The 23,855-nt window shown below is 39.8% G+C and overlaps 1 protein-coding gene across 2 annotated transcripts in view; it reads right to left on the reverse strand.

Moving 5' to 3' along the window:
- Positions 1–2,942: 2,942 nt before the first annotated feature.
- The window catches only part of LOC125766964 (roundabout homolog 2), a 43,143-nt gene continuing 22,230 nt past the window's right edge, over positions 2,943–23,855 (reverse strand). For both annotated transcript variants that reach the window (XM_049433107.1, XM_049433108.1), the window contains exons 3-14: positions 20,063–20,356; positions 19,808–19,926; positions 19,461–19,644; positions 18,468–18,737; positions 16,464–16,741; positions 16,157–16,388; positions 8,109–8,191; positions 7,344–7,763; positions 6,191–7,243; positions 5,534–5,696; positions 4,819–5,423; positions 2,943–4,054 (exon numbers count right to left, since the gene is read on the reverse strand). In XM_049433107.1, the coding sequence (XP_049289064.1) occupies positions 5,248–5,423; positions 5,534–5,696; positions 6,191–7,243; positions 7,344–7,763; positions 8,109–8,191; positions 16,157–16,388; positions 16,464–16,741; positions 18,468–18,737; positions 19,461–19,644; positions 19,808–19,926; positions 20,063–20,356 (3,272 nt within the window). In that variant the 3' untranslated portion in view covers positions 2,943–4,054; positions 4,819–5,247. The remainder of the gene's footprint in view (positions 4,055–4,818; positions 5,424–5,533; positions 5,697–6,190; positions 7,244–7,343; positions 7,764–8,108; positions 8,192–16,156; positions 16,389–16,463; positions 16,742–18,467; positions 18,738–19,460; positions 19,645–19,807; positions 19,927–20,062; positions 20,357–23,855) is intronic.

The raw sequence follows: 23,855 nt of genomic DNA on the forward strand, positions 1-23,855 counted from the left end.
ATTTTTTTGATTTTTTTGATTTTTTGATTATTTTTCACTCTTTTTTTTATTTAAAGCATTTCTTGAGTGAAAAGAAACACATTGCAACCGATTGGCATTAAAATAAATCAATTTAATTTTTTTTGCAAAATTTCTCAAAAAAAACGTAAGGGGTAAGCCTTATAAAATTTTCGAGTAAAAATTTTTTTGAAATTTTTTTCTGATTTTTTATTCTTTTTTTAATTTAAAGCATTATTTGAGTGAAAAGGAACTTATTGCAACAAATTCGCAATAAAATATATCACATTTAAAAATTTTGCTGAATTGCAGAAAAATGAGGAAAATTTTACATTTTCTCAAACAGGGTAAGGAACTTGGTTTCTCGCATAACTTCTGGCACATACATCTGAGGGCATGGCCGTCCGAGAAGAAAATGTAGCCATTGTTGCCATCTATCGACCACAGGTTAAAGATTGGCGATCCGTTGGATACCGACCGAGTTATAGACAAAACTTGGTGCAAAAATGAGCCTTAGTAAAATTTTTGTTTTTTTGATTTTTTTGATTTTTTGATTATTTTTCACTCTTTTTTTTATTTAAAGCATTTCTTGAGTGAAAAGAAACACATTGCAACCGATAGGCAATAAAATAAATCAATTTAATTTTTTTTGCAAAATTTCTCAAAAAAAACGTAAGGGGTAAGCCTTATGAAATTTTCGAGTGGAAAATTTTTTTGAAATTTTTTTCTGATTTTTTATTCTTTTTTTAATTTAAAGCATTATTTGAGTGAAAAGGAACATATTGCAACAAATTTGCAATAAAATATATCACATTTAAAAATTTTGCTGAATTGCAGAAAAATGAGGAAAATTTTACATTTTCTCAAACAGGGTAAGGAACTTGGTTTCTCGCATAACTTCTGGCACATACATCTGAGGGCATGGCCGTCCGAGAAGAAAATGTAGCCATTGTTGCCATCTATCGACCACAGGTTAAAGATTGGCGATCCGTTGGATACCGACCGAGTTATAGGCAAAATTTGGTGCAAAAATGAGGAAAATTTTACATTTTCTCAAACAGGGTAAGGAACTTGGTTTCTCGAATAACTTCTGGCACATACATCTGAGGGCATGGCCGTCCGAGAAGAAAATGTAGCCATTGTTGCCATCTATCGACCACAGGTTAAAGATTGGCGATCCGTTGGATACCGACCGCGTTATAGACAAAACTTGGTGCAAAAATGAGCCTCAGTAAAATTTTATTTTTTTGATTTTTTTGATTTTTTGATTATTTTTCACTCTTTTTTATTTAAAGCATTTCTTGAGTGAAAAGAAACACATTGCAACCGATTGGCATTAAAATAAATCAATTTAATTTTTTTTGCAAAATTTCTCAAAAAAAACGTAAGGGGTAAGCCTTATGAAATTTTTGAGTGGAAAATTTTTTTGACATTTTTTTCTGATTATTTATTCTTTTTTTAATTTAAAGCATTATTTGAGTGAAAAGGAACTTATTGCAACAAATTCGCAATAAAATATATCACATTTAAAAGTTTTGCTGAATTGCAGAAAAATGAGGAAAATTTTACATTTTCTCAAACAGGGTAAGGAACTTGGTTTGTCGAATAACTTCTGGCACATACATCTGAGGGCATGACCGTCCGAGAAGAAAATGTTGCCATTGGTGCCATCTATCGACCACAGGTTAAAGATTGGCGATCCGTTGGATACCGACCGAGTTATAGACAAAACTTTGTGCAAAATTTAGCCTTAGTAAATTTTTATTTTTTTGATTTTTTTGATTTTTTGATTATTTTTCACTCTTTTTTGTATTTAAAGCATTTCTTGAGTGAAAAGAAACACATTGCAACCGATTGGCATTAAAATAAATCAATTTAATTTTTTTTGCAAAATTTCTCAAAAAAAACGTAAGGGTTCGTAAACTTTTGTTCGTAAGCGAAAATAAACCGATGCCGCGGTACCGTTCTTGATACACTGTTTCGTCACGATGCGTGGTTTTCCCAGTTATATCAACGACAGTGCTTCCTTCCTTTCTTTCGCCGTACGACGTGCCAGATTATCCTGATGCTTTTCGCCCTACGTATCGGACAGGTGACGCCGTCGATGGATCTTAGCAGGAATCCTTATTGTCGATCTTTTCCAGCGCTAGCTGGTGCAATTGTTTACGCCGGTCACGGTTGCTCCCGCCTGCGCCGTCGATTTTGCCACCAACACGATTTTGGACATCCATGCTGCTGCAGTATGAAGGAGACTTTGTCAGTAAACCGGCGAATAAAGTAGTTTACAGTTAATAAATTATCAAACGTTGTATTTAACGAAAAATAGCAAAAATACTTCGTTAACAACCAACCACCGCGTTCTTTGTAGAAAAATATGTAAACCTCGATGACAGCGCTGACAGTTCGTGCTGTCGCCGCTGCTAGCGCCAATCAAACCATTGTGTAGATTATTACCATGTGTAGATTAGCAGGATAGTCAGTCCATGCTACGGGGGGACGGTCCGGATGGGATTTAAACCCGGTCCCTGCCGTGTGGACGGGCGCCGTTTTTCACATGCACCACCGAGCCGCCCCAAAAGACGTTTTTGATTTCGGTTTTTATTTGTTGCTATTCTTGTTTATTTGTTGCTTTATTTATCGCTGATTAGTTGTTCGTGATCGTGCTATAAATTGTGATATCTAGAAGTGTTTAAGTAATGGTTGTTCTACCTTGACATGAGAAGGATTGTATCATCTACCCACGTGAAGCTTGTTTCCATTTTATAAACAGTTTGGTTTTGATTGTTATCAACAATGTTCTTCTGAAAGCCAGTCGTAAACTTGTTTTTCTTTTCACTCAACCTGCTTTGGGACTGTTAGCTATTCCGTGTTAGCTAAGGAAGTGTTACAATTAATTAAAATGCTTTAAATCAAGCAATAAATGCAATGGCTGGTTGTTAAATAAAGAATCCAATTTATCAGCAGTATTATGATGAAATATAATTAAGCACCATATAACAATGATTGATTTCAATTAAACAGCCAGCAATTAGTGTTGCATTTGTAATTTATAATATATTACGTCCCTTACTGTAATGGCAGCATGTGTTCGGAAAGATGATACCGAATGGGATAATCATCCATTCAGCGAACCACAGCATGACCTCAATTGGAAATTAAAAAAAAAACTACACAACACAACAAAAAACAAACAAATCCAAACGCATATGGTGCGCCACATATGTTCGTTTTGTTTAACACCATGCTGCTACCATATTGGCATATTTACGGGGTGAAGCTTTTGTCCCAGAACATGTTTTAAACAATTTTGCGGTTGTTTAGAGCGGTCGGAAAGCCATTAAATAGCTATATTTATCGCACATTTTGTTGTGCGGACAGGCGAATGACAAATAGGGCAGGAATGGGCAGGAAGCTGTCGGTGCACAACAATCAGTTTAATGTCGTGCTAAATTGAGCTTTAAAGTAGCATTAATTGGATCGAGTACACACTGTGCGTTGATTATCGGGATGGTTCTCTACATTGTTTAATTTGTAATTAAACATTCAAACATGAAAAAAGCGAGCTGTGAAAAATGGTTTAAAAAATAAATTTACTGGGAAAGATGTCAATAATTACTTACTTATCTTTTCTGTTATTTCGGTTCAGACATTTTCGATTAGATTTGCTACAACAACTATTCTTTGATTGTTTTTTCATAGAAAAAATATATCATATATTCATCACTACCATCTGCATCTACGATTTCGTACTCGCACATCTCTACTTATGGCGAAAAATTACGCGGTTTGTGATAAACGTTAAACTTGGCCTATCTTGACCAAAACAGCGTGCGTGCTGCTCACTGCGCCATTGAACTGGAACTGTTGTCCAAGATCAGATAGACCAGATGACTTACAATCATAGCAGCTATCAATCAGCTCTAGACAGCTTTTTGATGTATGTGAGCGAATTTCAGTTGGAACAACACATCTTTCCTAGCCTCATCGCTGATGGAATTGTTTCTGACCAACCGAGAGCATGCCATAATCCGGAGAAGTTCTACATTGCACGATAATCCTGTAGGGAGGGAAATCAAAATAAAGCAAAATGGTACCGATTAGTATGATATCATATTTGATAAAAATATGCCATACACGAATTCGGACATTTTTGATAAAAAAATCCAATTTATCAATTTTGTACGACACAAAAACGATGTTCAAGAATAGTTTAAAACTGACCAAATTAGAAAAAAAATAAAATCAAAACAAAAATGGAAATAATATGCAAAAAAAAACTAAGCATAATCAAGAACACCAGTTCAAAAGATGAGATACAATAAAACAATAGAATAAAATATAAAATAGAACTTTCAGTTTCAGTTCAAGCAAACAAGCATTATTCGCTTTGATAATTAAAATTAACAGTAAAGAACGAATTTTTCAATAAAAAAACTAACTAAATTGAAATATAAACACAAAACTTCACGCAAAAATGATGAGAAGTGTGCGAAAGACAAAGAAACAACACTGGGTTGTGTCTGAAAATTGAATGAGACACAAGGATTTTTTTCAAAAAACTGTAAATGAATTAATCGAGAAGTGAAGTATCACAGTTCAAAATCATGTTTTTGAAAAGTTTACTAATTTGTTTTGTTATTTCCCTAACTTTTCCCTTATTATTAAATTGATTTCTAGAATAGTAGACGAGAAAAGAGATTCTAATTTCCATGGAAACATATTTAATTTATAAAAATGTTTTCAAGTAATGTTGCAATTGTTAAGAGTCCTAATTCGCATTTAAAACATTTTATATAATATTTTTACTTTCAACACACTTACCCTTAAGGATCTTTTATCGTTGGCCGCCGGGACGCAGTTGACGCACTGGAAGCGAAGGAAACTGTCCGTCGAAAAATAAAACTTTACAAAACACCTTTTCGCAACTCTTCGATCTTCGTCTAGTTCCAGTCCCAAAATAGTGCGTGTAACCGTTTTACACTGCGTCCCAGCACAAAAAGACAGCAACTACTCTACGATGATTTGGCCACCAATATTCGGACATTGAAGGCCGGACACACGGCAAAAGACACTACCGCATTCGGCACGTTCGGCATTAACGTTACCACGAAGCCATTAACGGTTAGCGCCTGTGAGGTGTGGCGTTTGGTTTCGTGAGTGTGTTGCATTTGTTTTCGTCTGGTTTTAGTTTTGTGTTGATGGTGCTGGTGGTATTTTTACCGCCTACCAACCAAAGCGCATTTCCGGCCCTCACTTGTACCCGCTGGTACGCCGCGAGCAGTAGCTGGACGTTTGCGAACTGTTCATGGTACCGACCAGCTCGGATGGATAGACATGGTTCAGGTGATGATTGATGTCCAGTGGCTGGGGAATCGGTGGCGGATGTTCTGGCGGCGGTGGCAGATAGTCAACCCAGTTCGGTGGAACTGAGGAAAGATTTTTAACAAAACACACCAAAAGTGCACGAAGAAAGGATTAAAATACAAAAAGGTGACAACAGGTGGCGATTTGGATGTCGATTCGGAATCAAACGTACCATTGTTTGTGTTGATTGGCCGCGGATAACCGTAGAAGGACCGGAAGCTGGACGATGTAGACGAGAAGGTATCGTGACCCTGATAGCCTAGATCGCCATTTTCGCTCCTTGGAATGCCATTGATGATCATCGTTGTCGCGTACGGTGTAGGACTTTCGGGAGACTGGAATGGAAATAGAACACACGACAGAAATTGTTAAACATATCTGGCTGTGACTCATTCCCGTACTCCACTAAGGGGTAACCCCAAACAAGGCGCGATCATAAATTATTTTTATTTTATGTTACACTAATTAATATTTCTGTTATGATCTGGTTCGATATAATCATCACGTTAACAAAACAAGAAAGTATTTTTTGAAAATTTGAAGGTGCGTTACTAAGATAATTCCTTTCTGTTTCAATGTTAATATAGTTTCTTTCTTAGAAGAAAGAAAAAAAAATATAATATACGACCTAATATAAAGCACCAAGACTTAAGCTACAAATAATTCAAAAGCTTCCAATGTGTTCCAATCCAATGTCAAATAATTTTAAAAAAGGTCAATAAAAAATCCCAGTTTAAAGCCAGCGAACCAATGATTCAGTTGTAATATTCCGAGTTTTGAATAAATAAATTATGACCTTTGCCGCCATCATAGTGCAACGCAGCCTTACCTTTCGATTGTAGAATGACGTCAGTCCACGAGGATCAACCTCCGCGTAATCCGTGCCTCCGTCGGGTAATGGATACGTATGGTGCGTCTGACTACCCTCCAGCAGCTTGATCGAGCTAAGCCCGGAATCTTTATCCGTATCACACGTCCGCCAGCCACGATCGATCCAAATCCCGCCATCCTTTCTCGACATGCTCAAGTTCGCAATGTCGCCCCGTCGCGCACCAAGCGTCGGCACGGTGACAACCGGTTTGCCCAAGCTCTGGCGGCGGCGGAACAGCACCACACCGCCCGCGATCGCTACGATCAGTACGACCAGCAGCGAAAATACCACCAACAGCATAAACCACGTTTCGTGCAGGAAACTGTTCGCGTGCGGCTGATGCTGCGGATGGCGCCGGTCGTCGTAGTCGCTGAAGAGATGATGGTTGTTGTGTACACCCTGCGGTACGATCACGAACGATGGATCCATCACGAGGTACAGCGGTTTAGCGAACGGGCCCATACCGAGCCGATTAAACATGGCCACGCGAATCGTGTAACTCGAACCGGTGGTCAGGTTGTTCAGCATGACCGAGGTGGTCGTCGAGTTGAGCGTCATCTGGGCAAGCAGCTTCGAGGCGTTATTGCCCGATTTCACCTGAATTTTGTAGCCCACCACTGCACCGTGCTGGTGTTCGCGCAACGGTGGACTCCACCGTACCCAGCCGGCGGTCAGGTTCAGCATACCGGCCTGTATGTTCGTCGGTGGTCCCGTCGGCATATCCTCCAGCGTGCGTACGATCCGTGCATTGCTCGGTTGGCCTTCGAGATTTTTAAAGTACGGCGTCAGGAAGAACTCGTACCGGGTGTACTTGTTTAGGTTCGTAATGATGTGGCTCTCCGTTTCGCTGTTCGGTATCGGTAGCATGCTGTACCGCTGCACATCACTATCGAGATCGCGATAGCGAACGTAAAACCCTTCGATGTACTCTTCCGAACCACCGATCTGTAGCTGCCATTCGAGCCGTACAGATGTTGACGTTAGCGCTATGATATCGATCAGCTCCAGGATCTGCAAAATTCCCCACCAACCGAACCGGGGAAATGTGACAATCAAAAAATTATCTCATCTCCAACATCGCAAACCCCGATTGGACAGCGATGAAACCTACCTTCCCGCTCAGCACCATACGGGCCGTTTCCATCTCCTCCGGTATGGTGACACGATCGTCCGACGATAGTGTGCGAATAAGCGTCGATACGGGCGAAGGGCCCGAGAATCCCATACCGTTCTCAGCACGCACCGAGAAGATGTATCCAGTTTCCGGCGACAGACCCGTCACCGTGGCCGTATTGCCTGCGATCTGCCGCAACGCAATCTTCCATCCGGCGTCCACCTCCCGATCGTCCGTACTGTGATACTCGATCGTGTAGCTAGCGATCGCGTTCGTTCGCAGCTTATCCTGCCCACGGGCCCATATAAGCGTAACGTTTGTGTTGGTAATGTTTGCTGCCTTCGGTTGTCCCGGTGCGGAGGGTAAAAGTTCGGGATTGAATATCTGCTGCGATTGTGGCGGCAGATTGCTATCGACCTATGGAACGGAAAACGAATGGGCAAAAGAGACATTGCGGGTAAGGGCACGCTTGTAGGTACTGGTTTATGGCAAAGGAATTTAAATGATTGCTACAGGTAAGCGTGACATTTTACACGCTTTATTATGGATGATTGCATATTCAGAGCAAACGGCTGTATAAATGGTTTACTACTTTTCTCGATGGTTTTCTGCCAAGTTGCGTCAAAACGTTTGTACGCCTAGAGGTATGCAATTTGTGCTTTATATTAGCTATTATAAGACTTATACGTCAAGGGATGAAATAAACTTATACTTAAACTATAGAGAAATAAAACTTAAAGGCAGCAGAAGTATAAAACTTACACTCAGATATGCAGACCAAGAATATTCATGATCGTCCAGCTTCACAAAACATCGATACCATCCACTGTCTTCTGTTTGGAGATCTGAAAACATACAAGAAACATATATTTAAAAATCTTTTGAATAGTACAAGTGGTTTTTGGATACATAATATTAGGTTGTAAATTTGGTATTGAATATTTTTTTATGTTTTATGAGGTGGACGAGAGAACATGTCGCGAATTATATCGAGGGTCCAATACTAGGTAGTATATTGTGTAGACGACAACACATTCTGGACAGCTGAGGAAAATGAAAATTTTGAACTATTTGTACAACATTCTAACACTTTAACTCTGTTGAATCTGAACATCACTTAGGAGTAAAAGTAAAAAGTTTCTTAATGTAGTACCATTATTGACTAGTTAGGCACTTCGGACATGATTCGAAAACATGGATATTGAATATCCTAAAAGATGACGTTGAGAGACATCAAGCGGAGTTTACTTTAGATAATTCGAAGATTTAACAAGAACATGTAATTACATGATAGAACTCGGCTCCAAGTCTGAGTTAGTCAAACATATCTAGAATATCTGGAGTGACACCTTATTCTTCATCCGCCGTATTCTTTTACGACGACTATTTTTTAAGGTTCATAACACATTGTCTCTAGCAGAAGAATTTCTAGGCTTGACAAATAAATGGAATGATTATTGTATATACCAACTACTATGAGGACGAATTTGAGTAATCTGAAAGCTCTAGACAGCGTTAAATACTTTTCAAGAAAATTGATAATTGTTGAAATACTGGAGAAGCCAACTGGTTTAGTTAATATCCGTATTAAAATATTTCAATTCTTTTGTAATACACATGTAATATGTTTTATAAAGTAAATTTTATTCACTTGTTGAAGTAACTAGAAACTTTGAGTACAATTTTACGATAAACTGAGCTTTAATTCAAGTTGATTCTTCACAAACTAACAAAAGCGAACAAAATGTCACCGGCACACACTCTTTTTATTTAGACCTTCTTTTTATTTAGAATACCTTTTGCAAGAGTTAATCCAAACACTGTTAACAAATGGGTTACAATAGAAACTTTAAACAGTAGACTTCAACAATCAAAGCAACTCTCGTCTAAAAATGGTTAAAGTGTCTGAGAACTCGCCTTAAACAAACCTCTACCAAAACGCGTACCGAAGTATGTAAGTGTAAAGTAAAACGTTTTCACGTAGATCTCGGGAAAGTTTTTCTTCGCTCTATACCATCATGTCACATCCCTTTCCCCTTGCCGGTAGCATTTGTGCTAGAGCACTAAACTCCTGACTAAAGTACACAAAGCTCAGCCCATTTTCTCCGGTCCCTTTTGGAGGGGGGAACGAACAAATGGGACAGCATGGTGAGCGGTAGTTTTTGTTTTCACACCACCTGGCCGTGGCTTTTCAATGGATAAAGAGTGTATCTTTACGATCCGTAAAGCATATCCTTGAAAGAGGCAAAAACTTTGTGATGGCGACGAAAAAATATATACAAATACAGGGAAATGTACAGCTAAAGGGAGAACGGTGCGTTACGGTAACGAAACGACAGAATCAGCAAAAACCTAGAACGCCACCTCATATGGAACGAGGTGAAAAGCGACCATCGCCTGGTGCTTTCATTAGGGAAAGCATGTTCGAAAAGCATAACGCTACATACAATATGTACGATACGTGTTCCTTTCTGTGTCCTCCTAAAATGTTTATGTACGTAGGAAGGTTTTGTGTTTACATCAGGTACAATGATTTCCATTCTGTTTCTCTCACTCTATGCGGACTAACACGGTTATGCAATGTTGATGCATAGCGTTAAAGTTTGTGAATGAGTAGTGAGAAGCATTAGCAAAGTAGAATGGACATTTACAGCAAACATTCTTCCCTAGCATGTCTTTGTGTTTCTGTTCCGTATAATGTGATGAAGGTTTGGAAAATCTGCACCAAAAAGCGTAAAATCCGTATGGTTTAATCTTCAACAGAACAGCAAAAAAAAACTCCCAAATTAACTCCTTCAAAAACCGATTATCTACTTAAGCTTAAAAGCAACGCAGTAAGAAGATACTTTAATGGTAAGTAATAATGTCACTAGATGAACCCTCCATTAGGCAAGTTATCACATCGAGTTCTGTCCCGAATTAAATCCCCCGCCATCCTTCTTCTAAGAGCCCCTCATTAAGCTTCCAATTTCAACAACGCATCAACGCTCGAAAAGGGTTTCCACACAAAAACATTACCATCCTCTATCACATCCTTGTCATTACCGAATGCCCCACAGCTCGTGCCCCATCATGCTCAAATCCCGTACCGATCATCTTCGTCCTCAGCCTGGTAGCGGAAGAAGTGGGCAATTAGTGGTCCACTACCAAAAATGTATGGAAACTGCTTGCGAAACCCGCAATAAAAACCCACCGTTAGCACGAACCTACCTCCGGCCGACACGTACCAACTATGCCGATATCTAATTATTGACCTCTTTACCGTGTTGGGTCGCTCCACCAACAAAAAAAAAAGATGTACCGTGAAAGGCCGAAACATTATTAATGGGCTTTCAAGAAGGAAAAATTGATCTCGATTGGCACACAGTAGATATTGCAGAGAAGAGGGAGAAAAAATGTGTAAGAAATTTAACAACACGGTGGTTGTGCTGAAAAAGGAGCGACGTACTTAAAATGGCAACACTTCACGCGGTACGATGGCTTAATTCTCTTTACCATTAAGTGTGCTCGAGAAATGTCCAACTGCCGGGCCTAGACTTCAAATACTTGACATCTATGCTGTTTCTTTTTGGTGCTACCGGTTTTTCGTACCCAAATCGATACCATCGGAAGGCTTTTGGGGGTTAGACTCCTTCGTAGTGTTCTTCTTAGCATTGTACTTGTATGCACACAGTATGCTGTTTTAAGATATCCGCTATGACAGCGTATGATGGAGACTGTTAGAGTGCCACTTTATTTCAATGCTGAACGGAGGGGGTGCGAAATGCCGTAAGAATTGGGTCCTTGGAAGAACCCAAAAATAGTAGCACCTAAACAGAGTGTTGTTGAATATTCCGAGAGTGGAATTTGGAGAGCACCAAAAGGGCATTACCATTTTGTTGAAAGATCTATTTCTATCTATCTCTAAAGAGAAATAAATTATTTTCACTTCATCGCTTTCGATAAAACGCAAACTTTCAAAAGTCCATTTCTATTTATTTTTTTTAAATAAATTTAAAATATCTAAACCCAAAACAAGGTATTGGAGAAGCAAAAATATCGCTGGTGGTGGAACAGATACAAAGAAACTAGTCTAGAAAACGAATACCGATAAAACATGCTCCACCAAGCTCCAGTGATGAATGTATAAGAGGTTCTCTAATTTTGAGATTGGATGCAGTCAATTCTTAAGTCTTCTCTTTCCAGTCTTCTAGCTCATCTCAAACGTATAGAACATGTTTCATAAAGTGTCAAAGATGAAGAACCACACTTGTTAAGAAAGTGCGTATATTTTACATCGAGGAGAGAACCGTCGTAGGGACCCACCTTTAAGAAGGAAAGACTTGTCTAGCGAGAAGCGCCATACTCAGGTTACTGTCCAATTTGTCAAAGCACGTAGGGACTAAACTCTCCTCGATCTCCAGGACCAAATCTGCTACAGTCTTCAATACCAGAAGAACTCCAAATGTCGCAAGAATACTCCAAAATGAGCAATTGCAAAAAACAGCAATAGAACAGCAATAGAAATTATTATTTATTAAGTTATTTTTTTATTATACAACAATTGACAATTCAAGGCATATTAATTCTGGTTATTATTGACTTAACTTGTTACAAATCAACAACAATAAAGTTGTCCAAAGACAAGTTTGTTTCAATAACAATTCCACTCAGTGAGTAATGCTTTAATTTTGTCTCAATATTCCAAGCACATTTTATAAACTTTCAGTAAATTTATTATAAACGATAATTGAATAAAAAGAAAAGTACATCCCCAAAAATAAAATTTAATATACAAACGTAAAGCTTGTACCAAAAATTTGCACGCACAAAAAGTTCTAAAAAAATAAAATTCTACAATGCTAAATCGCATCACTAGTACGCCATTGTTGAGAAACCCCATACGTAAAATAATAATGCGTTCAAGATGCTAAGATTCTTTTCAACGTTTCGTTGTGGAATGAACCATAAATGGTGAAAGAAAAGTGGCATTTCCCATTTCCTACCTGTAGCGGTACAGGAAAACCGTACACCCTACAACGCTCCCATTGAACGGAAATGATATTCTTGAAAGCAAACGTCGAGAACGTGTGTGCGATTTCACGCACGTCTACCATGCGCCTTATCATCGAAGGCATTTGCATTTTCAACAAGAACACCATCGGAAGTCATTGACGATGGAACGGCCTTCATTCTAATAAAAGTTATTCAATCCACCGCAAAGTGAGGCGTACGAGGCTTTTAGACAGGCGTTTCTTAAGTTGCTGGCGGGAGAAGGTTTTCTTTTGGCCTTCTTTCATGCCGTATCTCCGCCAAAGCTCAGCAGGAAACTCTCGCTTATGATAGTTTGGATTTTCCCTTTCTAAGTTGTAGGTACCAGGTAAACAGCCGCCCTAACAACGCATCATGCCCGATTGGTTCGGGTACGATCCGCCGACAAAGTGGAACGTGTCGTGAATACGGGAAAAAAGTTATACCGAGACCGGAAATTTATACGTAAAATTTACGGCTTTCCTACTTCCTTCGGTCTGGTGCTTGGAAAACTGAATTAAGATTTTGTTTCATGGAAGGAAAAATTTAAAAGATTTCAATGCGGAAAACTTCAACCCAAGGGGAAGTTTGTACAGGATTTAAAAAAGTGATTGTTTAGAAAAGATTTAAAGTGTTATGAAAGCTGCTGCTAATTATGCAGAATATATGCCAGCAAATTAACAAAAAAAAAACACATCTTCCAGCATACCTTGGTATGCAAAACTTCGTTCATAAATCATCCAGTCGATAAAAGTTTATCAATTTTCACAAGTACCACCACTCATGGTAGAAAATTAAAAATGAAGTGGAAAAAAAATCATAAAAGCACAAACAAACAAACGCACGCTACACCCTTGAGATACCCGTTACATGCAACCGGCACGTAACAACCCTCGACAACATATGAGGCTTACAGGATCAAATTGGAAAACTTTTTTGATGAACCTTTTGCTGTTTGCTTCACCGTTGCTCCTGCTGCCAAGGTTGAGACATGTGAAGAATGATGAGCACCGGTGAAGTACCCTTTCTGGGGCATCATCAGATCACGCTCCGTACTCGGTGTGTGCGACGGGGGGCTCTACACAAGTCAATCGAAATTCCGTGGATGGGAAAAGCCCATTCAGCTCGAGGGCTGGTGTTTAAAGTGGGCGAACGTAAAACACAAACAGCAAAATAAACATCACATATGAAGCTGTTGAATATTTGTGTGTGTGTGTGTAAAAATAGCACCAAAAATGAACTCTTCCTAATGTTGAAAAAGGTGACTTTTGAGTTACTTTGAGAACAAATAAAATGAAGATTAAAAATAAATGAGAATACAGTAAACAATTTTTTCATTATTAAAGGAAATAAGTTTCATTTTTTGATCATTAATCCACAACTAGGAGATGAACAACTAACCACTAATTGAATCTAATTGGCAGTACAAAAGCTCAATCAGCATTCCAGCATCATTAGCTTATCGCTCTATCGGATTCGATTGATTATGCTTTTTTTTACCTTTTTCCAAGTCTATTGTATCGCATTGTAAACGGTTTCACACTCCCAATCCTTGGCCGTTTGTTGCAGAATATGGAGAAATCCCCTTGAATAGCCCCTTGAACTCTTCAATATTAAGCACGATGAAGATGAAGGCAAAACCTTAACACTGGAGTGATTTTTGTCTTCTGTCTCCACCATCGCTTTCGGTTAGCCTTTATGGCAGTGTGGCGGTAAACCACACCAAGCAAGAAAGGAGAAAAATGATCATTTACATAATGACATTTAATTGAAAAGCCCTTCTTTTTCTAGTCAGGCAACAGGCTAGTTATTCTGACCCGTTCGGTTCCCAGCTGGGTTCAAAGGATCACTCACGCCACTCAACCATTTTTTTTACGATGTAATGGTGGTTGTCGTTTATCGTTTTGCTCGAACGATGTACAGAGATGCATCGTGGCACATGGCGAAAAAGGTGCACCGTGACAGTACCGTTAGCATTTACACAGCTGGACTGTCCAAACTGAGGCGCTATCGTCACCTTTGTAAGAGATTATAGAATTGCGGCTGGAGAAGGAAGATATACAGCAAATCTTACTTGTTAGGATGACTATATCGTAGAATATGTCTAAGAAAATGATTCGTGTTTTATTCCAGCAACATCGCTGATTACAAAGCATATCGTAAATGGAGGATAAGGTGCTCTTACAAACATCTGCCATTCAGGAGGTATTCTGTCGTTTAAAGTACAGCACTATTCACTGATGTCGAGAAGAAAGATTTCCTTAAAGCTCACTCTAGATGAAAGATGGTAAGAACAGATAGGAACCCCCATGGAGAGTTACTGCAATCTTCTGATAAGCTTGCTGAGTGCTGCCTTTCAACGGGGCTTTGGGGAGGAGAATGGTGATGAATTCTTTTTTCAGAGGGAACTTGCAAGAAAATCGTTTTATGCTAAAATACAAAAAAAGCGTACGAACTCCTCACCAAGCACACTCTCTAACATCACTTGGATGTTGATTGATGATGCATAAGCTGTATGGGTAACGAATATGTACGACGGCACGCGGCGCACAAAATTCGCATGCGCTTACTTACGATGAAAGTACTCCTCTGGTACTTTACCTTAAGCTTAAGCCAGAACATCCAATGTGAGGATTTTATTGAGTTGAGAATATTAGCACGAAAAAATAACCTAAAGAACAGCTTAAGCACTAAACTGTGTAAAGATTCAATCAATCATGGTCAATCTACCCGGCTAGGGGGATGAAACAGTACCGTGAAAAGTATATCCTTTCCTGGCGATGTGTGTTGGACGTTTTTGCCAACTTATCGAACGAAGGTCTTGACATGGAGAAGTAAATCTTTACATGGTTGAGTAATGAAACCGGATATCCTTACTTCACGGAGCGGAGCGTTAATACCACGTGTCACTTTCCATTGCCAACGATTCCGCTCAAACCACCAAGTGCCACGAGCGTAACTCAAGATCTCTATTATTCTAGTTCATTTGAACGCAGCAAAACAACGAAAGCACTCGTCAATAATTAAACCACCGCAGGCAACATGCATTTTCTAGCATGCTGCTGGTATATGTATACCATCCCGTTTGGTACGGAACCATCGTACGCACTCGTTGCTTGCCTTCAGCACAGCTGCACAAACTCTTTAAATAATCAATGAGACGCAACTGATCGTCGCAACAAGAAGGCGAATGCTGCCTGTTTTTCCCCCTTTTTTCCCAAACACCAGATTGCACTTTTCACAAGGCATTGTGTTTGTGTGTGATTGCAGTTCCACGTCAAAGTCAGGCTTATTAAGCAACCAATCGTCCCTGTTAAAGGCAGGCATGTACGGTGTACCATTCTTGAAAGGCGTGTACCCTCATCTCATTACCGATATAGGCACACACAAAGGAAGGTAAAAGGGAAAACGCATATTGCTCTCCAGTTGATTGTTCATGCATCAATTAAATCATTCAGATAGTATGTGCGCTGCAGTTGGTATAAATTGGGTATTAGAGGACTATTAAGCTTTGCACAACGGAACCGATATTATATCTTTCCGTTTCCATGGGTTTTAAGTTCTGCACAAAGACGAAATTCGCCTCCGTTTTCCCTCGTTGTTAAATTTCTTTTCATTACCATGGGGAAAGCATTATCAAGTGATTAGAGTGCACAGATGGAACTTTTGCTCGGTAGCTCTTTATCCGCATATGGAATGAAGTACAATGCTTGCGCACTACAGTTGGAGCTTATTTCCGCACCGACCAATAGACGTCAATCGTATTTTGGGAGATTTATCATAACATTCAGTGTACTTACCATCAATCCTTAGTGATCCACCAGAAAGAATTTTGAACCGTTTTCCGGCCCCGGTGAGAAGATTGATACCGTCACGTTGCCAACGAGGCGTTGAAGATGGTGGCTCGTGCAGAGAACCACCGAAGGATGAACTACGGCAAGGAAGCGTTGCTTTCGTACCGCTCGGGAGACTTTGGTTCGAGGGTACTTGCTGTAGCAGTGGCGGTGGAATACTGTCAATTGGAGAAGTCACCTAAAGAAGACACAGTGTTATTTACAAAGAATTACACAATTGAAATACAAATAGTGAATTATAACATTAACTAACCTGTAAATACACTCGACTCGTTACCGATCCCGCCACGCTGAGTGCAGAACAGACGAAGTATCCATCATCCTCACGTTCAACACCGCGGATCTGCAACGAACCCTGTCCGGACACGTGCATATTGCCGTAGCTATTGTTCGGGAACATGAGCGTCTGGGAGCCTTCGCGCGTCCAAAACACTGACGGCAGTGGACTTCCGCCGGCGGAACATTTAAACGTCACCACACCATTAACGGTGACTTTTTGATCTTGTGGTCGCACAATGAACACGGGTGGTGCTGTAGGATAAAGATAAATGTAGAGATGCATTAGACAAGAGTATTACGTTTGTGGAGTTACACAAGTCTGCATCAGTGAGATTTAGTATAATTTCTGGACTTCACGTTCAAGCTCACAATGCAGTAGCAATTCAGCTTTCATTCTGAGGAGGAATTCTTTATTCAGATCTTTGACATCACGAAACAATATTTCACGAACGACAGAATGACCATTGTAAAAAGAGTTTCTGAGATTTTAAAGCAAACATCAACCTCACAAATTTACAAACACACGCTATTTTGATTGTGATTTTTTGTTTGTTGATTTGTGATTGTTGAAAATTGTGATTTTTTGGCAAATTATTGAGAATTTGGAAAAAGAAGATTCTTTCTTTAAGATAACCACTGAGAGCCTCAATCTAAACAATTACATTTGTTCGTCTGATATGATAATTAGAAGTAAAACACCATAATTTCATAATATGGATGAATTAATCTTAAAATTTGAATTATTTTTCCTCATGGTGAATCTTTAGTGCTTCGTTAGAGACATTACAACCTCAAGAGGTCTTGGTTAGCCATTGCTAGCTTTCCTTGAGCTGGATACTGTGCGGATTTGATACCCGCTCCTGTCATGCAGAGACCGGCTTCGCCAGCAATCTCCAGCACCATTTTCTAGGTTCAAAAACCTACTGTAATACTATTATTACAGCAAGCGGATCGGATTTATTTTAAACTCAAAATTGTTCCCTCGCTCCCTGTCACAATCAAGATGAATTTCGATGAAGATCCTATGGTGTACTAAACCGAGAGCCATAGAACCGTACCATTGACCCACTCGAAGATGTCAATCCTTAGTGAGTAATCGAAAAATCGTATCACATGTACAACTTGTGGTGCTAATAAAAGGTCACATAGTATTACTGTATAATTTTGGTGCCAATAACCAGCGGTGTAGCCTATTGGACTACACGGTAATTCACCAAAAAATTTAACACAAATTCCCTCAAATGTCAATCGGTGCTTCTAACGTAATGCGCATTTGAAAGTTCGTACCACCGATTTAAAATTCGCGAAGCGAAATAAATTCAAATGAATCTTAGCGGTTAGGAAAACCTTTTCGAATGCTCATAAAACCGAAACATAAGACACGCATTCACACACTCCAGCTAAGCAAGATGTGTGTACCACCGGTTTATGATTGTTTGCTGCTAATCTAGTGTCACACAGCCACACACATAAACATACGCCCACAGAAGCTGACTAGGGGGAACGACAGCAGGGTGCCAAAAAAAGCGTCGCAATAAAACGCCACAACAATCGCGAATCGTGTTTAAGCAAAGCTTGGAAGGAAGCAAAACAGAAGCAATACCAACTGATGTGATGCGGAGTCTCAAAAAAGACGTTGGTCGCTATATAAAATGACGCCACTATGTAACCTCCATTGCATTGGGTGGTTGTTAAAATCTGATTTCCAATTCGAACGGTCGTAAAATTCGTCACCAGATTCGGTCCGTCGGTTCGGGCTTTCTGGCTACAGGCGGCTTAAATGATGTGTTATGATACGATCCACATGCTGAGATTTGGTGAAATCATTTTGCCGAATACCCGATTTTGCCGGACAACATCGATCGGTCGGGAAGCTTTATTATCCCACCTTTATCTCACCAATAGACGCATGATATCTGATTGCCTTAAATGTCATTCAAATTGCATTAATTACACCACTCATCGGTACGATACTTACTGTTTACGATTAGGCTCGCACGGGCACTTATCACACCGACCGAATTGCGTGCCTCACAGATGTACTGCCCGTGATCATCGGCGGTCACATTGCGTATGATAAGACTTCGGTCCTCCTCGGATATTTCTGCCCGCCCGACAGGAATATCGCCATTCTGTTTTGTCCACAGTATTTGCGGTGCCGGATCACCACCGACCGAACACTGGAACTGTACGCGATGTCCCTCGAGCACGGTCGCATCATCCGGTTCGGCCACAAAGTACGGTTTCACTGTGTTTTTTTTTGTTATGGGAAAGAGATCGGAAGGTAGTAAATCATATATCGGTAGATCTGAAGGCGACAGGGCTGATTAAAAATGACATAAATTATTATTCCTCCCCACCAACCCAAACCAAAGCGTGTTGTTCGCTTAAAATTAGCTCCAATCAGAAGTACAAGCAAGTAAGAAACAGTTCGATCGTTTTTCATTTTTGTCCACCAGGTTTTTCCTTATTACTATGCAATATTTATCACCCATCGCGGTAGGTGAAGATGTCTAAAACAAGCTTTCTAAATATGCCTAACCGTGTGTGTGCAAGGCAAAGGAACGCAATTGATGTGATGTGAACGAATAATTTAATTTGTTATGCAAATGGTTAGAAGCAATTCGTGTTCAAGCGTTTCTATATACCACTTCTAAAGCTACTAACGATGATGAACCGGCTGTTATGCTGTGCAAAGGTACATTAATGATTTCTTTTTACTATTGGACATTAATCATGCCGAAAACGGGGGGGGGGGGGTGGGAATAAAAAGGTTCACCCGGTGGAATGTTGGAAGCACGAGAGAAGCAAACAACAAAAAACCAACGCATATTGATCTTCATTTCAGTGGCCGAAAGCGACCGCACTTTACAAAAAAGTGTTGCCTCCGTAAATCATCCTCCAGCAAACCCTTTTTGGAAAATGGTCCCTTCCGGCTGTTGAACCGCGCAGCAACAAAAATCACACTTACCCTGGACGGTTAATTTGGCGAGTCCACTTTCCCGCGAGCCAACCATGTTCTGTGCGATGCACTGGTAACGCCCTTCATCGGTTGGCCGAACGTCACTGATCAGAAGGTTTCCACTGTCAACGATCCGTATCCGGGCCAGCTCCTTCGATGGTCGATAATCGTCCAGCTCCAGAAAGCCGTCATTCTGCAAAAAGGCGCGACAGAAAAGCCAAACCCAAACAATAAAAAAGGGAAAAGGTTCAGAAGCGGACCATGATAAATTGTGATTTCGTTGATGATAATGGTGTGTAGAGTGCGAAACAAAGAGAAAATAAAAGAATAAAATAATCTTCCTTAAAAAAACATACCTTTTTCCAGCTAACGTTCGGTTCGGGATTGCCACGGGGTGGACTGCATTCCAGTAGTGCTGTTTCACCGGCAGCAACGCGTGTATTTTTTGGCTCCACACGAAAATCGTCTCTTAAAGCTGAAATTTAAAAAAATATCGATCGATAAGATGATCCACATCGCCATGGAGGATAAACTGTATAAGCCTGCCTAAATCTTGTAAGTATATCATGTTGTGTCAAGTGGAAAATATTTAACTTTAACAGTTTACTTACTTGCCACCTGCAGTGTAGCGTTGCGACTGTACACTTTGCCGGCCGGATTGCTGGCCACACACCAGTAAACACCGTCATCCTGTTCCTTTTTGCTGTGAACGGTCCGCAGAAAGAACAATGATCCGGCCGGCAACAGGACGTGGTTCGCGTCCAGCTTTACCTCCTCGCCGTCCTTGTACCATTGGATGACGGGCTGTGGTTTTCCTTCCGCCTTACAGTTAAGCGTGACGGGATCATTTTTTGGGACGATTGTGTCACTTGGATTTTCTATTATTCGCGGCGAACGATATTGTGCTGCAAATGGAGAGAAAACAAAATTCGAAAAGAAATTAGTGATATAAATAAGGTTTATCCAGTTTTTGATAGCAAATGTCGCTATTACTTTTCTAATCGGTAAATCACGCTTAAAACACGAATGTGTCTATAAGAAGATATTTCGGTTATTTTTGAATCAATAGTAAAAACTAACTAATAAGATAAGACCTTACGAGATGATATTATTGTGAGACAATTATGGAAAAATCGCAGGAGCTACTTTTGACATTCCATAAACAATAAAAGGACATTCCAAATATTATGTTGCACACTTCAGCCAGACCCCGAAAATGATCGGCTTCAAGGCATTGCATAGCCCATTAATAGAGAAAATAATTCCATGAAAAATCAACGATAACAGGAACTAAAATATTCTGTACTAAGACTGTAAAGATAAACAACCACCAGGAAAGTTTAAGAAATTGAATACTTCGTGGCAAGATTCCATCAAGATACCGGAAGAACGCTAAAGTTACTCACAAAAAGTAACTTGAAGTTACTCAAACCAAACATTTGTCTTCGTTTATGAGCAATTAATTTTGAAACTTGAAATGTGAAAAACTGGAAATTGTATGTACTCAAGTCTGAATTCGTCGGACGCTAGTTTCTGTTGTTTGTGGAGATATAAAACAAGCCTATTACTTTAATTCATAACATTGAATTGAAAGTTTGTTATTATCCTCGACAACTATGTGAGAAAACCCAATCACAATATCGTATTGTGTTTTTGGCGGGACCACCTGAGTGTTATATATTATGAGCTTCTAATATCGAACACATGGATATCGGCCAATAGACTAGACATTTCGAAATGATACCCGGAATTGCCAGAAATATGGGGTAAAGTAATCACTAGCGACAAGAAAAAAGCATGATAAAGTAAGTAGAACAGGACAGCCATTCTGAGTCTGAAAAGTAATAACCTTTTTTAGTTTCTTCCCGATACCAATCTTGATTCGAATAAAACAATTTTACATTTCATATAAAAAACTTTTTTTTATAAATCTTTAAAAAAAATTCTTTTCCCATTACCAATTGCTTTTTTTCTTAAATCATCGTCTGATTCTCCGATATAAAGGACCAAAAAGAGAAATAAAACATACCAAACTAATCCAATGTGTGAGATACAAAAAAAAGTTCCCTATTCACACCAGCACAGAATCAGAAATGGAACAAAACGGGAGAAGAAAAAACTAACAAAATCCCAACAAGCCCGAACCAAAAACCCATATTGAACAACGAACCACACTTCACATAAGAGATCACTTAGTTATTACGAAACAGGAACAAATTAGTCACCAAACCAGCGGATGAAGGAGATTATCGATGGTCGAAAAGGAAAACGCACAGCACACCAAGAAAAAAAAAGGGCGTTAGAGATGCTGCCTGGCGTGTGAACAAACTGTGGCGTGATACAAACACATCGTACGAAAGTAATTTTTCATGTTGCCCACGCCTTGCCGTTCACTCGCTGACGATAACGGTTTGCTTCCGAAAGTGCAAAAGGAAGTCTTTTATTCCTTCGTTCTACCACATCGGGACATATGGGCTTGGTACCATCGACTGTCTGCCATCCACAGTGTGTTCTTAGGGCGGATGGATGAGATTGTTGTCAATATATGGAATTAATGGAGTGTGGTAGTTGTGCGAAGCAATCGCTGCAAGGCTAAAAGTTGACAAAGTGTTTTGAAAAATGATTACATATCACAGCATTTTTCGTTATTATTTTAGGTTTTTAAACATATTAACGCTAAATACAAGATTTGAAGGCTTAAAGGTGTGGGATGAATCAATCACTCTTCTTAACATCATTACCTCATCGTGCCTAAAGCCATTCCCATGTTGGAGCGCAAACTCGTTCACAACAAAGTAACGAATTGACACTACATCGATGTCCTTTTAGCGGAGTCCTACCTAAAAGGTAGTCCACAATTTTCAACATCACTGTCACTTTGTAAATGATTCAGCCCAAAACCATCGATCTCGATTGATACGGCCCAGCAGATCGTTATGATCTCCACCACTGATCCACACTAGCCACTCTATGCACCACTGTGCACTCGATGTACTCGCGCGCAGCAAACATTAACAATCCTGTCCACCCACGGGTATGCAATTGCAAATATTGGCAGCGGCGCCCCGTCAACTTGGCGTCTGTCATTTTGCCTGGACGTGCGGCAATGAAAGACACGCAAACGATCGTGAACACGCAAACGCCATTCTCACCTCGGATATGCCAAAAATGGTAGCAGTGCGAAGGTCGGTGCAGCAGTCCAGAAGGACTGGTTACGTGCTGGTGTCGATATTATTCCACATTCGCTGGAGCTTATTTCTATTAACGGTGGCTATGCAGTAAGCGATATCCTCCAGTCACCGCCTCCGACACGATGCAGCGAGATGAAAAATGGCACTGTGGGCATGCAAATGTACAGACGACGGCAAAAAAAACACCTCCAGAAGCAACCAATTTACGCGAAATCTGTGTACCGTTTGAATGAGTGTTTAAAAATAAGTAACGGATTGTCATTATTTGTTGCGATTTTACAGTTTCTTTAGACCATGAAAAATGCATCGATTATCATTTATAACTGGTGCTGCGTGATACATCCTGCTTTCAAACTCATGACTCATAATTGATCTCAAGTGCATTGATGACATAAAAAGCACGACGTCATATTTCAATCACATATATCTCAGTGAGATGAAGGCTAGTACAAGCTTACACACGATAACTTTTTTTAAGACGAAACGAACAAATTGTCGCTGCAATTCGCATCGCACTTATCGCCCACGACTCGTTACTCCTTTTCCAAGAGCAAAATCTTAATTTATGATTGACAGTTGCGTAGAAAGCATGTACTCACACGAACCGTCTGTGGTGGGTCGTGATTTACAAGGCGTCACAAAGCTGAACTGATAGGAATAAGTCAGCGCATTACGATGACAGTGTACCAGTTATAAATCCGGCGTCATTCCATACCTTAAAATCTTGTGCTTTGTTCTAAGAAGCCTTGAGAATGGAATATCTATCGCTAGAAATCAAAACCCGCCGACGTCTAAGACGGGCGTGTGGCTTTTGTCTAGTTTCTATCGGTAGTGTGTGCGGAAATTAAAACGGGTTTATATGTGCCAACGCTAGTGATTCATCGGTAGTTGATGTAAAGGTGTGAATGAGCAGGAAGTTAGGTACACTTTGGGATATTAATGTAACGCTCGTCTAATCGGCAAGCATTGTTGCAACTGTGTTTTGAATTAATGAGAAAATAAATATAAAAATAAATTTTATCCAAATTTCTCTTCAAGATTTCGCGAATACGAAGAACTGCTGTTCCTAGTGTTTCAGAGGATGCCAAGAGCCAAATTGAAGTAGAGAAAACATTTATAATGGACGTAATAAAACATTATTATTGGGTGATCGCAGCCATTTTTAAGCGGGTTTTAAAACATCTCACCTAAAACCTGAACTATATCAGGAAGT

The sequence above is a fragment of the Anopheles funestus genome, chromosome 3RL (assembly GCF_943734845.2).
Source record: "Anopheles funestus chromosome 3RL, idAnoFuneDA-416_04, whole genome shotgun sequence".
Classification (NCBI taxonomy): domain Eukaryota; kingdom Metazoa; phylum Arthropoda; class Insecta; order Diptera; family Culicidae; genus Anopheles; species Anopheles funestus.